The sequence below is a fragment of the Choristoneura fumiferana genome, chromosome 26 (assembly GCF_025370935.1).
Source record: "Choristoneura fumiferana chromosome 26, NRCan_CFum_1, whole genome shotgun sequence".
In the NCBI taxonomy this organism is placed as follows: Eukaryota; Metazoa; Arthropoda; class Insecta; order Lepidoptera; family Tortricidae; genus Choristoneura; species Choristoneura fumiferana.
Window position 1 is genome coordinate 7,285,064 of NC_133497.1, and position 16,024 is coordinate 7,301,087.

The window sequence follows — 16,024 nt, forward strand, 5'->3', positions numbered from 1 at the left end:
GTTAATTTGGAAAGGTTTTGTAGCGAAATAGTTTCATTCCTCAAGCTTTTTTTTTCAGTAGTTTATTATAAACATTATTTACAATGATCCGTTGTTGACTACTAATGGTTTTGGGATTTTTTTGTTATTGCTCAAAGAAACCGCCACAGTGACACTGGCAATCATTAAAATTATTGCCAGTGTAAGAAATTAGTTCCAATGAAATTCCGCAACATGGCGAATAGTCATATATTTCTGGTCGGGCTTTAATAAAATTAATCCTTAGAAGTCAAACATTAGCTACGGACAAAAGTAACTTACAATGACAACCCACTGGAACAGATCCTGAAATAAGGTTGGGTAGCAGCCAGTGATCTTTAAGATGCCGAGCCGGTAGTGGTCTTCCGTCATTTTTGGCACCACCAAGGCTTTGCTGAAACATTCGTCCGTCGATAAATAAATATCTTGGAACAATTGACACCAATTGAACTAGTCCCAAAAAATATATCATGGAACACTTGACACCAATTGCACAAAATACAGATAGTTCAGAAGTCAATCTCCTGTATGTACTTCATTTGTCATACCTACGCCGGCGGTCGCTCTATGGTTGTCAACTATGGCTTATGCACCAAAAAACTATCGTGGTAGTGGCACTCTTATCTAGTTGTTTGATTTAGTGTTGAGAATGAAACGGGAAGAATGGAAATATAAATTAATAACTAATAAGTCACTGTTAAATTATAAATTTGTCATAGAAAATATCTTGCGACGGTTTCGTTATTGGCGAAATTCACGATTATTTAATTTAAACAACCGTCCACTGAATGAAGTCCACTGAAGTTATAATAACTTTTTTTTTGTTGCTCCATTATTGCACAAAAAGTTCACAGACGCGTGTCTCCAGCGGATAACACTCGCGCTCGCACTGGTCCCAACCGGCCCGTGATACCGTGTCCATGCTATGAGCAGTGTCTATGTGTGCGTTGCTCGAGCGCACTTGTATGGAGGTTGACTTCTGAACTATCTGTGTTTTGTGCCAATTGACCAGGTCCCAAAATAATAATAATAATATCCTGGGGCACTTGACATCAATTTACCTAGTCCCAAACTAAGCAAGCATAGCTTTTTAATATGGATACTAGGCAACGGATAAATATACTACTTTTATATTAAAGATACCTACTAGCCTGTTGGTTGAAATAGTATTATATTATATCGCCATACCTTAGGAGACTGAGTTTTTCGAAATTCATGTGCGGATTTACATTTGAAATTTACCACGAGCTTTGCGGTGAAGGAAACATCGTGAGGAAACCTGCATAAACCTGCTATGGGAAACACAGGCGTCGTTCGCCCTTAATTTGACTATTTTATTGTAATTAATTTTCTCGTCTTTTTTCTCTTTCTTTTCTTTCGTCTATAATAATAAATATGTTCCTATAAAATGTGATAATGTATGTAACGTGTTAATTTTAAGATTACTTGTAATTAATTGTTTGTACATATGTTTTTATTGAATAAAGTTTATTAGGTCACACTGTACAATAATACTTACGTAATCACACACGCATCCTACTACACAATACATTTTCCCTCCCTCTCTCCCATTGGTCCGCCCCGCGGTCGATCGTGATCAACCGTGCTCCCCTCCCTCGCGCGTGAGCGATATCATTTAAATACCGCGCACGTAAACTTCCAACCACTGATGCAAGATGGGGGGATTCCCCCAAATTTGGGTTTTTTTAAAGTTATGGGGGACAACTGGGGGGAAAATATTTTTGGGGGGATAGTTGGAGAGAAAAAATTACGTTTGGAGAGAATTTGGAGATTTTTATTAAATTACGACATATAAGTATGAAATGACACAAAAAAACAATTCAAAGCATAAAATAACGCTCACATTCGGAACGAAACCACAAAGTGTACAGACTACAGTCCCGAGTTCGAAGTTGCCTTCCGCCAGCACCTCGCCTCGCCCGCCCCTGTTCGCTTCGTGTCTCGCTCGGCTTCGTTCGGCTCTAGGTCGGTCGGTTGGACAAACTGGTTTTTACCGCCAACGCAGTCAATCTGTCAGTGGTGTTGGTTTTGTTTTGCTAAAATTTTGCTTAATGTGATGATAATAAATAATGGCTCTGTCAAAGAAAACTTACGTAAGACGTTATAGAACAGAGTGGGAAAGTGAGCCAGTATTTAAAGGTACGTAAATCTCAGTAGGTATAAATTTATTACAACCTAAATGAAATCATATCTCACTGAAGTTTTATTATGTTTTTATAGCTCTTAGTAAGAGGTGGTACTACTTAGGTCAACGATAGTCGAATTCGACGTCATGTATGTATTATAATAAATAAGTAATAACTGAAACGGATTGTACTAAAATATACCTACTTACTTACTTTCAATATTTTACTAACACTGGGTTTGGTTTGGTTAGATATTATTATTATTTAATGTAATGTAAAACATTGAAGTGTTGTATGAACTAACATAATATAAAATCTAACAATGTGTGGCATCGCTTAAATAAAAAATACACTAATAGTTCTTCTTCAGAGGCTCCCATAGGCCCTTCCCTCATCACATAAAATTTGTTGCCATTTTATATTTTTACCCCATTTTCAGGGTGGCTGACAGTTTGCATTGGTGACGATACAAAAGCGTGGTGCAAGGCTTGTCACTGTACATTAACCACCCACAAGAAGGATTTGATAAAACATTCCAAAACTAAAAAACATGATCAATCTATAAAACGATCTAATATCGTCGGGCAGTCAAGTAAAATGCCAGATTTTTTTCAAAAACCCTTAAAAGAGCCACGAAAAATTGCCGAATTGAAAATTGCCGCATATGTTGCTGAGCATTCCAGTATCAAAGCTGTGGACCATCTAGGAGTACTAATAAAAAATTTGGATCCAGCTTCTCCAGTCTTGAAAGACCTCAAGTTACACAGATCAAAATGCTCTGCTTTGATTAGGAATGTTATTTCTCCTTGTTTCTTGGAAGAATTATTGGAAGAAGTTGGAGACAGTCATTATTCAGTCATTATCGATGAAACTACTACTATTGACACTAAAAAAGTAATGTGTATGATAATCCGATTTTTCAGTGAAAAACAGAATAAAATAATAACTCAGTTCTATAGATTGATAGAAATAGAATCTGCAGATGCAACTTCATTGGCTGATGTGTTCAAAGCACAGCTAACTGCTGATGGCCTCGACATATACAAACTTCTGGGCATAGGTGTGGATGGTGCTAATGTCATGGTTGGTGAACACCATTCTTTTTCCTCTATTTTGAAGGAAGGAAATCCTGATCTGGTAACTATTAAGTGTGTTTGTCATTCATTGCATTTAGCAGCTGAATATGCTTTTAAGACCCTTCCCCGATTTTTGGATTTTCTTATTAAAGAATGTCACAACTGGTTTTCCAATAGTACAAAGAGACAGATTGATTACAAACAAATATACATGTTGCTTTATGAAGGTAAAACTCCAGTAAAAATAAAGAAATTAGCTGGCACTAGATGGCTATCCAGGTATGAAGCTCTTATAAAAATTTTAGAGCAATGGGATGGATTAAAATTACATTTTGATATGGCTGCATCCAAAGAACGCTGTTATACTGCTGAACAATTGAGCAATATGCTCAAAAGTAAGACAAATTTGTTGTACATGACTTTTCTTGGAACTTATCTCAAACCAATCACCATGGCAAATAAAATGTTTCAAGCCACTAATGCAGACCCTTTAAAGTTGCTGGAAGAACTTAATAACTTATTATTAAACTATTTGACAATTTTGATTCCTCCAGCACAGCTAGAAAAAGCTGATAAAAATAATTTATCCAACTATGACTTTGAAAAGTACATCATGGACGCATCGTTCATGAACTTTGGTTATTCATTTAATGAAAAGTCTGAAGGTATAAGAGACCATGAATTGAAAGACGTCAAGCAACGATGCAAACAATTCCTTATAGAAATATGTAAACAAATTCAGAGAAGGCTTCCAAATAACCTGAAAACTTTAGAAAATTGCAAGTTACTAAGCCCGAAGAATGCAACCTCCCAAATAAAACCGGATATTACCAACTTAGCTAAATCTTTTAAAACTCTTTGCATTGATGTCGATTCTACAATACAAGAATGGAATGCTTTGCATCGTACAACTTGGAATTCCACACAACACACCGAAGAGTTCTGGGTTGAAGTGTATAATTTCAAAAACGCTGTCGGTGACAGGACATTTTGTCACGTAAGCAAACTGGCATTGGGGATTATGTCTTTGCCCTTCTCCAATGCAGTTGTGGAACGAGCCTTCTCCCAAGTTGCCATAATTAAGGACAAGCTTAGAAACAGGTTGGCCATCAACACTGCTGAATCCATCTTAAGAGTTAGATACACAATGATGGATGGATGTATAAACTTTCAGCCCAGTGAAAAAATGTTAAAGAAATTTAATTCGGAAAAAATGTACTCCAGTAGTGCCGATACTACAGATGTAGCGTCTGATGATTCAGAAGTGATGGCGGCTATCGCTGAAATAATTTGATAATCGTTATCAGCTTTTAAATGACCCGAATTTGAATAGTAATTTTATAATTTGTAATAAAAAAATAATATTTTAATTTGTGGGGTTTTTTTTCTTCTAAACCTTAATTTTGGGGGGATATCGGTGAAGGCTTGGGGGAAAACATAGAAAACCATCTGGCAACACTGCTTCCAACTCACATCATTCCGCGCCAGCGCGCCGTTCGGTGAGGTTGTGCGCTCCGCTGCTCCCAGCCTTTTCGTTCGTTCGCGCTTGTCGCCGTCCGTTGATCTTAGGATCAATTCGTTACGTAAACATACGTCACGTGGGCTTTATTTATTTTAAAGCCGCGCCCACACTGCGGTCGTACCGGGTTACCTAACGGTGTCAACGAAGGTACGGGGCGAGCCACAGACGTCCGATTTCCCTCCTATGTGGCCCCTCGCCCTCGCCCTAGGTCTAGGTCTCCGTGCATCTCTCAGCAGGTGCCCCGCAGTCAGCGGCCCCCTCCGATTGTGATTAGGAACAAATCAGCCTGGGAGGCTATCTCAAGACTCGCCTATGAGCGTAAGCTCAATTTTATGAAGGCCGTCAACGCTACTGACGGCATTCACGTTAAGACGCAGGATGCGGAGTCCTACTGTCAGATGACGCGCTTTCTTACCCAGCAAGGGGTAGCGTATCATCGTTACCCCTTCGGGGAGGAAAAGGGACTCCGGGTCGTGGTCCGCGGGGTGCCCAAGGAGCTGGCGGTCGACGCAGTTAAGAGCGACCTAATCGCTCAGTCGCTACCTGTGCGCGAGGTGCACAGAATGTACCGGGCTCGTTGTAAAACTCCGATAGACCTAGTGGTTGTAATCTTGGACCTCTCTCCTGAGGGGAAACAAATATTCAACATAAAATCCATATGCCACATTTCTGGCATCTCTGTAGAGCCGCCTCATAGAAGAGGTACACCTGGTCAATGCCACAGGTGCCAATTATACGGCCACTCGGCTCGTTACTGTCACGCGGCTCCTCGTTGCGTCAAATGCACCGGGGACCACGGGACGATAGAATGTCCTCGTCCCAAAGTCACCGAGGAACCGCCCAGTTGCACTCTGTGCGGCGCCGTGGGCCACACCGCGAACTATCGTGGGTGCCCCAAGGCGCCGTCCCGGGTGAGACGTCCGGTTGCTTGGCGTCCTACTCGCGTGCCTCCCAAGGCGGACGGTGCGCACTTCCCGCCCCTGAAGCACAATCCCCCCGGGGGATGGCTAAAGGGTCGGGAACAGTGCCGCCCCCCGAAGGTGGCACCCACAAACAGACGGACCGACAACAGGCCCCCCCCCCTCAGGGTAGCGCTTGGTCTAAGCCATTGGGCTCAAATTCTAAGGGCCCTCAGCCCATCCCACCTCCCCCTGGACGCAATGACACACAGACGTCCGATGTATTCGCGGACATCTCGCTGGTCTGTGATCTGGTCAATACGATCAATATTGACGAGATCTCAGCGCTAGCCAAGGGTCTCCGAGAAGCCACATCGGCACAACAGAGCCTATTTTTATGTGCTCAGCACAAACCTCTGTTAAACTCTCTCAGCCACTTCATGGCCAGTAATAAATTCACTGTTTAAATGGCTACTTCAAATAGATTGAAGCCCCATTCTTTATCCATCGGATTTTTCAACGCAAACGGTTTGCGTGACCAACGCGATGAGGTCGCTTCTTTTCTTAGGGACCATCAGTTGGATATTCTGTTAGTACAGGAGACGTTCCTGAAGCCTTGCCACCGCGATCCGCGTATAGCCAATTACGATTTAGTTAGGGACGACCGCACTATTTTAACCGCTACCGACACGTGCCGGGTAGGTTCTCTCCTATCAGACCTCAACCCGACTGAGTTTCTTGTCGTTTCTTCTCAGTCGGGACTAACGTAGTCCTTCCGAAACGATGTAGCATAAAAATCCGATTGCTTGCAATTCTCCCTTAGCGTCCAAAGTCCGAGGTCGGCTCAATAGGAGCACCCTTTGGCTGCTAAGTAAAATACCCACTTGCCGAGCGGCCCATCTGGCAGCTCGCCCTCTCTCCGGTAAGCTGTAAAAGCCGTCTGAGGCTAACAGCAACAGTCCGTTCGAAAAAAAAAAAAAATTCCAACACGCCATCGAACACTCCCACAAGACACTTAGAAGACTCCGTTGATTTTTACAATTTAAAAGAAGAGTTTCATTTATTCGCCCAATGGTTAATCTATATACAGTCCACAACAAACACCTGCGAAGCAATTCAATGGTGCGTGTGAAGTTCCCAATCCGCACTGGGCCCGCGTGGGAACTATGGCCCAAGCCCTCTTGTTCTGAGATGAGGCCTGTGCCCAGCAGTGGGAAGTATATAGGCTGGGATGGATGGATGGATCACATGGATGACTCGTCTCCGGGGTTTGATGGCATCCCCTACTCCTTTTTCAAAAATTGCACAGACCTTTGAAAACGTTTTCTGCTTTCCATATTTAACAAAATGTACGAATCTGGCTACATCCCTGATCTATGGAAACAACAAATTGTCATGCCACTTCTGAAATCTAATAAAGATCCTTCTGACCCCTCCTCACGTAGGCCAATCGCTCCTTCATCTGCGTTAGCCAAGATTTTGGAGAACCTAAATAAAAATAGGCTAGAGTAGATTTTGGAAAGTCGCCATATTCTCTCTCAATCCCAATTCGGATTCCGTAGAGGACTGGGAACCATGGTAACTCTAGAGGTCACAACATCTGGTGGGCGTGTTCCTTGACATCACCTCAGCATATGACAAATGTACAGGGGGCCTACTATGATCTTTTCATAAACGATCCAAACGCAGAGCAGTTATTTTTAGGCACCTAAATTGAATGAAAAATTGATACCACGAAATTAGTACCACGACGTTTATTTCTCAGAGCTGAGTCTCAATGGTTTATAAGTGAATGAAAGACCGATGTTGTCTCTCTCTCTCTCTCTCCATCTCTCGCTAGCGCGCCGTCCGATAAGGTTGTGCGTGCACCGCTGCCCTCATCCTTTTCGCGCGATCTCGCTATCGATGTCCGTTGGTCTTAGGATCAATACGTTCTAATTAAACAAACGTCTTGGGCATTTGTTTTTTCAAACCGCGCCCAGTTTTGCGGTCGCATTGGGATACCTAACGGTGACAACGAACAGTGCGGGGCGAGCCACAGACGCCCGATTTCCCTCCCGGGAAATCAATCTGTGACGGGGTTGGGACCACCGAGCGTGCTGGTTGTGCGTTCGACTCCAACTGTCTCCCTCCCACCCTCCTACCTCCTCAGTCCATCCTCAGCCAACTGTTTGGCGCGGTGTAGCCCCGGGGCGCACTTCGTCTCGGTTGACTGAGCTGTTAGGGAATTGGTAGGCACTCACCCCCGGGCAATAAGATTACCGGGGCACAGTCTAGGGCCCACGTAGGCACTCAACTCCCTGCCTATCCCCGGCAGGGAGGTTTAGGATAGTAAACATCTCTGTTACAGATTTAGCACATCGGAATGCAGCGCTCCGGGCTCGCCGACGGAGGTGCGGGCGCCCTCCTTCAATTCATGAGGGAGGAATGTCCGGACCTAATCTCTAGGTTCGAAAGCTGGCTCGGACGCCGTTCAGCCGCGAGCGATCAAGGCTCGCAGGAGCCTCGTTCGGCCGCGGCTACCGCCCCCCCCCCCCGCCCCCAATTTGTTCGCCGATCTTCGTTGTCGCCGCGCCCGCTTCTCGAGCGTGCCCACGTCGACGCCCAGCGCCGTGCAGGCGAGCGGCCGCGCTCGCGTTCACGCTCCCGCTCGCAAACTCGGCTCACGTCGTCGGGCCTCGCCCGGTGGCCAAAGTGTCGCCAAATCTTCTTCGACGCGCACAGCGTCCTCCCGCTCTTCCAGCATCACTTCGCGCAGCTCTGCCCAGCTCAGCCCGACATGGACTGCGAAAATTTCTCCGACGCCTCTGATGGAACCCTTAAAGAGGGTGAATTCATAACTGTCGCCCGCAAGGGCAAAAGGAAAGCCGCAAGCTCTCCTACTTCAGAAATCGCAGCTAAGGAGGTATTCGCACCTGCTGGCTCTCCGCGCTCGTCGCCGTCTCCCGCGGCCCCGCGCCCCCCCCCCCCCGATCTCTCAACGAGTCCCGCGCAACCAGCGCCCCCCCCCCCGATCGTCGTTCGAGACAAAACTGCTTGGGAGTCGATCTCCAGGCTTGCCTACAGCAAAAAACGTTAATTTTACGAAAGCCGTTAATGCCCCGGAAGGCATCAGAGTAAACGACTCAGGACGCCGAGTCCTACAGGCAGATGACCAGACTGCTAACCCTGCAAGGTGTTGCGTATCACCGTTACCCCTTCGGGGAGGAAAAAGGCCTCCGTGTGGTCGTCCGCGGAGTTCCGAAAGAGCTGGAGGTCGACTCCGTCAAAGACGACCTACGAGCTCAAGCGCTGCCTGTGCGCGAGGTACACCGTATGTACCGAGCCCGCCCCGCGAAGACACCTCTCGACCTCGTGGTTGTCATTTTAGACCTCTCTCCTGAGGGGAAGCAAATATTTAACGTCCGGACTATTTGCCACATTTCCGGCATCACTGTTGAGCCGCCTCACAGACGCGGAACACCGGGGCAATGCCACCGTTGTCAATTCGGTCACGGTCACTCAGCGCGCTATTGTTTTGCGCAACCCCGGTGCGTGAAATGCACTGGGGACCACGGCACTCCGGAGTGCCCACGTCCGAGGGACACCATGGAGCCGCCTAGCTGCGCTCTGTGCGGCGCGGTGGGACACACCGCCAATTACCAAACCGGCCTCCTGGCGTCCCCCACGTGCACCTGTGAGGTACAATGCCAATTTCCCGCCCATTAGGCAAAACCCTCCCCGGGAGGGGGCCAAAGGGGCGGGGGCGTCGCCCCCCAAAGGTGTAAACATACTGTTAGACCGACAAGCGGACAAACCAAACCGACCTAATGACCGACAATCGGTCCCACCGCCCCCACCATTGGGCGTCTGGGCAAACCGTCAGGCCCCTAAGGCCAAGGGCCCTCAGCCCTCCCACCCGCCTCCTAAAGGCACTTCCAACATCCAAGCTCCAGATGTCTTCGCCGACATCTCGCTAGTTTGCGAACTCGTCAATAAGATCAATCATCAACGAGATCTCAGCCTTGGCCAAGGGGCTGCGCGAATCGACATCTGCGCAGCAAAGCCTTTTTCTGTGTGCTCAACACAAGCCCCTTTTGACCTCCCTCAGCCACTTCATGGCTAACACTAAATTCGCCGCTTAAATGGCTACTACAGCTAGAGTCAAGCCCCATTCACTATCTATAGGATTCTTTAATGCGAACGGTTTGCGCGATCAACGCGATGAGATCGCGTCCTTTTTAAGTGACCATCAATTAGATATCTTGTTAGTGCAGGAAACGTTTCTAAAACCATGCCATCGTAATCCGTGCATAGCGAATTACAGCATGGTTCGCGATGACAGGACCCATAATCGGCTGGGAGGCACCTTAATCTACTTTAAAAGGTCCCTCCACGTCGTCCCGCTCGATAGGCCCACACTGACAAACATGGAAGTTTCGACCTGCCGCATAGCGATGACCGGCCATAGACCGATCACGCTTGTGTCAGTGTACCTTCCACCTACCAAAGACGTACTTAAGACTGACTTAGAAACTCTATTAAATTTAGATGACTCGGTCCTCCTGGCCGGTGACCTGAATTCCAAGCACACCAGGTGGAATTGTAGGGCCATCAACAGAAATGGCAGAGTACTCGATCGTCTAGTCGATGAACTAAACTTTGACATACTAGCCCCTATGGAGGACACCCACTTCCCCACCAATCCGAACCACCGACCAGACATACTGGACATTGCACTATTAAAGAACGTATCTATGAGGATGCGTTCTATAGTAGTAGCACACGAACTGTCATCAGACCACAGGCCAGTCATATTGGAACTCGGCCCCCCCCCCCAACTGCCCCCCTCCCACCAAGTCTCTTATAGACTGGGTGAAGGTGGGCATAGCTCTCGATAATGTAGAATCACCCAGCTTTAAAGCAATCCCTGACGTTATAACCACAACAGACGAGACCGATGCGGCAATCGAAGCTTTCTCTAGTCATCTCCGCACTATTATTAGTGACTCCTCAAAACAGGTCCCAGCGGAGGGCGACCGACGCTGGCGCCTGCCAGAGGAGTTAAGAGAACTAAAGAGAGAAAAGAATGCTGCAACTAGAGCTTACGACTCGTATCCCAGCGAACAGAATGCCGATTGTTTTTAAAACTCTCCCTTAGCGTCCAAAGTCCGAGGTCGGCTCAATAGGAGCACCCTTTGGCATGCTAAGTAAAAACACCCACTTGCTGAGCGGCCCATCTGGCAGCTCGCCCTCTCTCCGGTAAGCTGTAAAAGCCGTCTGAGGCTAACAGCAACAGTCCGTTCGAAAAAAAAAAAAAAGAAAGATGTTGTCTCTGGTCCGAAACTGAAACGCTAAGTCGCGAAAGGGATGCCGCTATATGCAAACTAAATATTTTATACTAAAACCTCTTTATTTTGGAAAACCATAACTCTATGTCATTCCGTGTTCTTAGCAACCGTTGTGTTGATTACAAATAAAATGTTTACGCTGTCACTAATCCAAGAGTTTCTTTTCTCACTGAAAAATTAGTTTTATCAATGAGGACTTAAGAAGCACAATGTCTATGAAAAGTTATAAAACTTGAATAAAAGTTTAAAAATTCTTGAAATTTAAAAATATTCCAAGTAAAACACATAAAAATACAAAAGAATTGACGGAATGAGTAACTTATACTGAATCGCTAAATTTGACACTGAAGCGATTCAATTGCCACTCAAGTTAAGCGTCATGGTACGAAAACCGCTTGAAGTGAGTGAATGAAAATGTCTGTATCGCTGTCGCTGAACTGAATCGCAAAAGTAACGTCGTGGTACGAAATAGCGATGCAGTTCAGTTTAGAGCCTAAACTGAATCGTATTAAGAGAGCGTGGTAGCTGGTAGGCGCCCCAGCTTCCGCTACTCAGGCAGAAAATGCAAGATCTGAGTATCCCGAGAAAGATGATAAACGTTACCTGCAACCTCTTTATGGAACGCTCTATCTGTGTTCGCTCCGAACACCATATGCTATTTTTATTTATCAAGAACAAAAGACAGGAACCACATCCAGACAGCAATCATTTTTATCTTTTACTTTTACTGCAGATTTATCATTGCTTAATGTTCGCTGAATAATGGTGTATTACATACGCTGTATATTATCATTATTTTTATTATTGTGTTAATTTTTTTGAAATAATAAAGAACTTTTATCGAAAATACAAACGGGAACAGGTTTCACGGGATACCCGTAAAAGTAACAAATTTGGAGTTGAAATAAAAAATACAAAAAGACTCCAAAAAACCAATCATAAAGTGCTTATTTTGATTTTGTATTTCTTTGCGAATCCATGCACAGCGTATTAAACAGGATCCGGGATCAATTGTTTCCAAAACTTTGCGAAAAATTATATCGTTTTGGACAAAGCGAGTCAGGCTTTGCGCGAAATAACAGATAAATTGAAAAAGTGTAGTTACTTACGAGTCCTTTAAATCCAAGGCCACCGAAACCGTTATTCATACAAGTAAAAAAAAAATGCAAATTCCAGTTAATCAACTCACCATACTTTGTGAAATTGTGGGAAGTCCTTTTTAACATGGATTTTGACGAAGAGTTCCGGTGCAAAGGTACGCATAGTGCACATGAGGTCTAACCGTATTTTAGCTTTCTCTACAGAACCTTTGCACGTAAGGAGTAAAGCTTCTAAAAAAATTGGATCTGTAACAATGCAAAACAAAACTAGGATATAAAAAAAATTGACTAAGTGATGAATGATGATTAAATGCTATTTTAATTATTTTTTTATTTTCTCCTAAAGTTGAAAAATCTGTACATTTATGCATATGGCTTAGTGTTGTCTATCTATATTATAAACGCTATGAGAAAATGATTTTCAATATTACACTCCTATTTCAGGGTAGAACATTTGTAAAAAAAAAACAAGCTTTTCTGCTGTCTTCTGTACTTGCATTGTCATACAAACAACACACCCGCACCAAAATTCGATGACTAACTTTTGAAGAGTTTCGCCTTGCGGAGACAATTTCAGCCGGACTACTAGAATTTCACTACCAGATTATTGTATTGTCCCCCAACTTACTGTATGTAAAACTTCAGCCCGTTCGGATATCAATGTGGTCAAAAAAGTTCGCAAATAGAAATCTAACCTATATTTTTGTTTTTCATTTTTTTTTGTGTCGAATAAATGTATTTCATTTCATTTTTAACATAGGTCCAGTCCGCAGCAGAAGTAGATGAGCAGTTCTGGTGCTCAAAATGATCTAAACACTCTTATTACCTTGGCAATAGAGTCGTGTGTAGATCATTTTGACCACCGTAACTTCTCATCTGCAACTACTGCTAGTGACCCTACATTCCTAAACATTAATATTATTAGTTAGTTATTGTGTTTTCCCATCGTTTTGTATATATCATTAATTTCTTCTGTACTTCTGTTGGTGTAAATATACTGTATGGTGTTAAGTGTGTGTTTTACTATTTCATTACGAACACATATCGCATACTGAGAACGAAAGTGACCCAATTCGAAAATTCACACAAATGAGTTAAAATAACAGAAAGACCACAAAGGCATACTTCACAATGTGGATAGTTGAAAACAGCCCTTTTCGTGTTAGAAGAGCATAGAGTGATATTGTTAGTCTCTTTGTCACGAACCCCCTCCCGCACCTGTCGCCAGAACGACAGCGCCCGCTTCAGTGTTACGTCACAGGTAGTGTAGACAGCACGTGTTTCAGTTATTTTAAAAGTGACCTAAAACTAATTGAGCCCCTTATAGTATTGATTCATACGGTAAGTTTGCACAATTGGGATGCACCAAAAAAAATAACCTACAGTTTTTATCTTATTTTTGGAAAGAATAGGATATTTTAAGATACCATTTTCATTGATTTTGAATTTGGATAACAATTAATGACGTCTTAATTTTTTTTAGGTACACGAGCCTACTGCCAAAAATAACGCAGACGAGTGTTATAAAAGAAAAACCTAATGAAATTAAAAGCTTACGTACAAGAAGTTCTAGTTCTAGTATCTCGTCATCAAGCAGTAGTTCATCGTCTGATAGCAGATCTTCGTTGAGCACTTCAAGTTCACCCAGTTCCTATAAATCCAAGAGTTCCTAATTCTGATGTAAGACAGCGAGCAGCAGCGGTTTGTCAGCCGAATTATCATGTCTCTCCTATAAACAACGATGAAAGTGACGCAGATTTGAGCGACAATGACCCAACATTTTTAGGTGCAAATAGGGTTAGCAGACGACGGGTTATCGGCTTCAAGTTCTTCATCCACTTCAAGTTCTTCTTCACCTGAAGTTGATAATCATGTACCTTTGGTAGAAGATGTAGAGGAGCAATCTAATACCAAGAAATCCAGAAAACGTCAAAGAAATAACAGTTCATGGAAACAAAATATGGCAAAAAAATTACGAAACAGTGGTAAAGCTTTATTTATCACTTTCCAAATCACAAAAGGTACCAGCACGAAGCATGAAGCTAGCTTGTAACTGCCGACTGAAGTGTTCAGAAAATATTGGTGATGTTGATAGGCTATCGTTGTTCGAAAATTACTGTGGCTTAACCGATTTAGAAGTACAGCGATTGTACATAAGATCTTGTATGATGGAAATAAATCTCAAGTACAAATACACGAATTCTGAGAAACCGCGAATGCCCAATAACGCATTTTATTTTACAGGCCAAATTCGTGTAGATAAGAAATATTTTATTTACACTTTGGACATTTCAGATCGGCAAATTAGGACAGTGAAAAAAAAAAACTAATGCGCATGGTAACGTGGAACCCGATGAACGCGGAAAACACGTCAATAGGAAAACTATAGATCAGGACCTACTGGAGCAAATAAGAGCACATAAACTCGATACCAAAAATTGAATCGCATTATTTAAGAGCACTTACAAGTAAGGAATATATTTCAGACAGTAAGACTATTAAAGATTTGTGGAGATTTTAACCAAAAACAAAAAGAAAATAAGTTACGTGAATGTCCGTATTGGATGTATAAATACATTCAACAAAGATTTTAATATTGGTTTTTACCAGCCCAAAAATGATAGATGCGAAACTTGTTTGTCTTACCAGATTGCTCCGCCGGACTTAAAAGAATCATTAAAACCTGATTATGACAAACATCTAATTGAAAAAGATTTGTGCAGTCAAGAAAAACGACGAGACCGTATGGATGTTACTGTGAATCGTATTTGTGCTGTGTACGATTTACAAGCTGTAATGTTATGTCCCAGAGTCCAGCATACTTTTACTACACATCTAAAATAAATTGCCTCGATTTTACCATAACAGAATTATCAACCATTAGTGAGCAGCAAAATTCAGCTTATGAGGATGTGTATTGCTATTTCTGGGATGAAACACAAGGGCAAAGAGGGGACAATGAAATAGGTTCGTGTATATTTGATTATCTGGAGCATTTAAGCAATACGCACGTAGACGAAGTGTTAGACATCACCTTTTATTCGGATAACTGCTGGCCAAAACAAAAATAAATTCATAACCAGTTTATATTCATATGGGGTAGCCTATTTTCCTAATATAGCGACTATTACTCACAAATACTTAATTAAAGGGCACACGCAAAACGAGGCAGACAATGTGCATTGTTTAATCGAAATAAAAATAAAAACGAAAAAGCTGGACCAATTTATACACCACATCAGTACATTACATTAATTAAAAGTGCTCGAAAATCTGGCAAACCTTTTACAGTCTTAGAACTGAATCATTCGTTTTTTAAGAATAGGCGTATAATTTTAATTAGAATTTAAATAAGGAGACAGTGAAGTGGAACGACATAAAAGTTCTAAAATTTGTCAAAAATGAAGAATTCCTGTTTCATTCTAAAAGTTCCTATACAGAAACTGAATCTTCTACAATAAACATGAGGAACAAGAGAAGGAAAATGATAAATGCGGGTGATATTCAAATGGAATCCCTGTATCACCAGGAGATTGCGTTAAAAGATAAGAAAAAAAAAAGGATCTCAAAGACTTAATTAAGAAAAATTGAATACCTCACTATTATGCCAGTTTTTACAATTCTTTGTAATGGAACATTGTTATAATTATTATAATAGTTTAATTAATTATTTTTGTTTAAATGTGATTATTATGTGTCAAATTATTCCAAAAAGTTTTAAAAGATTTTTATTTTTGTAAGGTTTGTAAGACCTATTTTTAATTTTAAAGGGGTCAAATTATGGTTCTAAAGCAAAAAGATTCTTGTTGATTTTACAAAGGTTCAAGACCTATTTTTTAACATTATTATTATTATATTTAGCTTATGTGAAAATAACGGTTGGTACATAGTTAAGATTTTGTTGTTTTACAGAGGTTTAAGAACCATTTATT

General features: G+C 42.5%; 1 protein-coding gene across 2 annotated transcripts in view; it reads right to left on the reverse strand.

Moving 5' to 3' along the window:
* LOC141442857 (uncharacterized) overlaps positions 1–16,024 on the reverse strand; it is a 57,234-nt gene that overhangs the window by 38,838 nt on the left and 2,372 nt on the right. For both annotated transcript variants that reach the window (XM_074108002.1, XM_074108003.1), the window contains exons 2-3: positions 12,182–12,338; positions 301–412 (exon numbers count right to left, since the gene is read on the reverse strand). In XM_074108002.1, the coding sequence (XP_073964103.1) occupies positions 301–412; positions 12,182–12,338 (269 nt within the window). The remainder of the gene's footprint in view (positions 1–300; positions 413–12,181; positions 12,339–16,024) is intronic.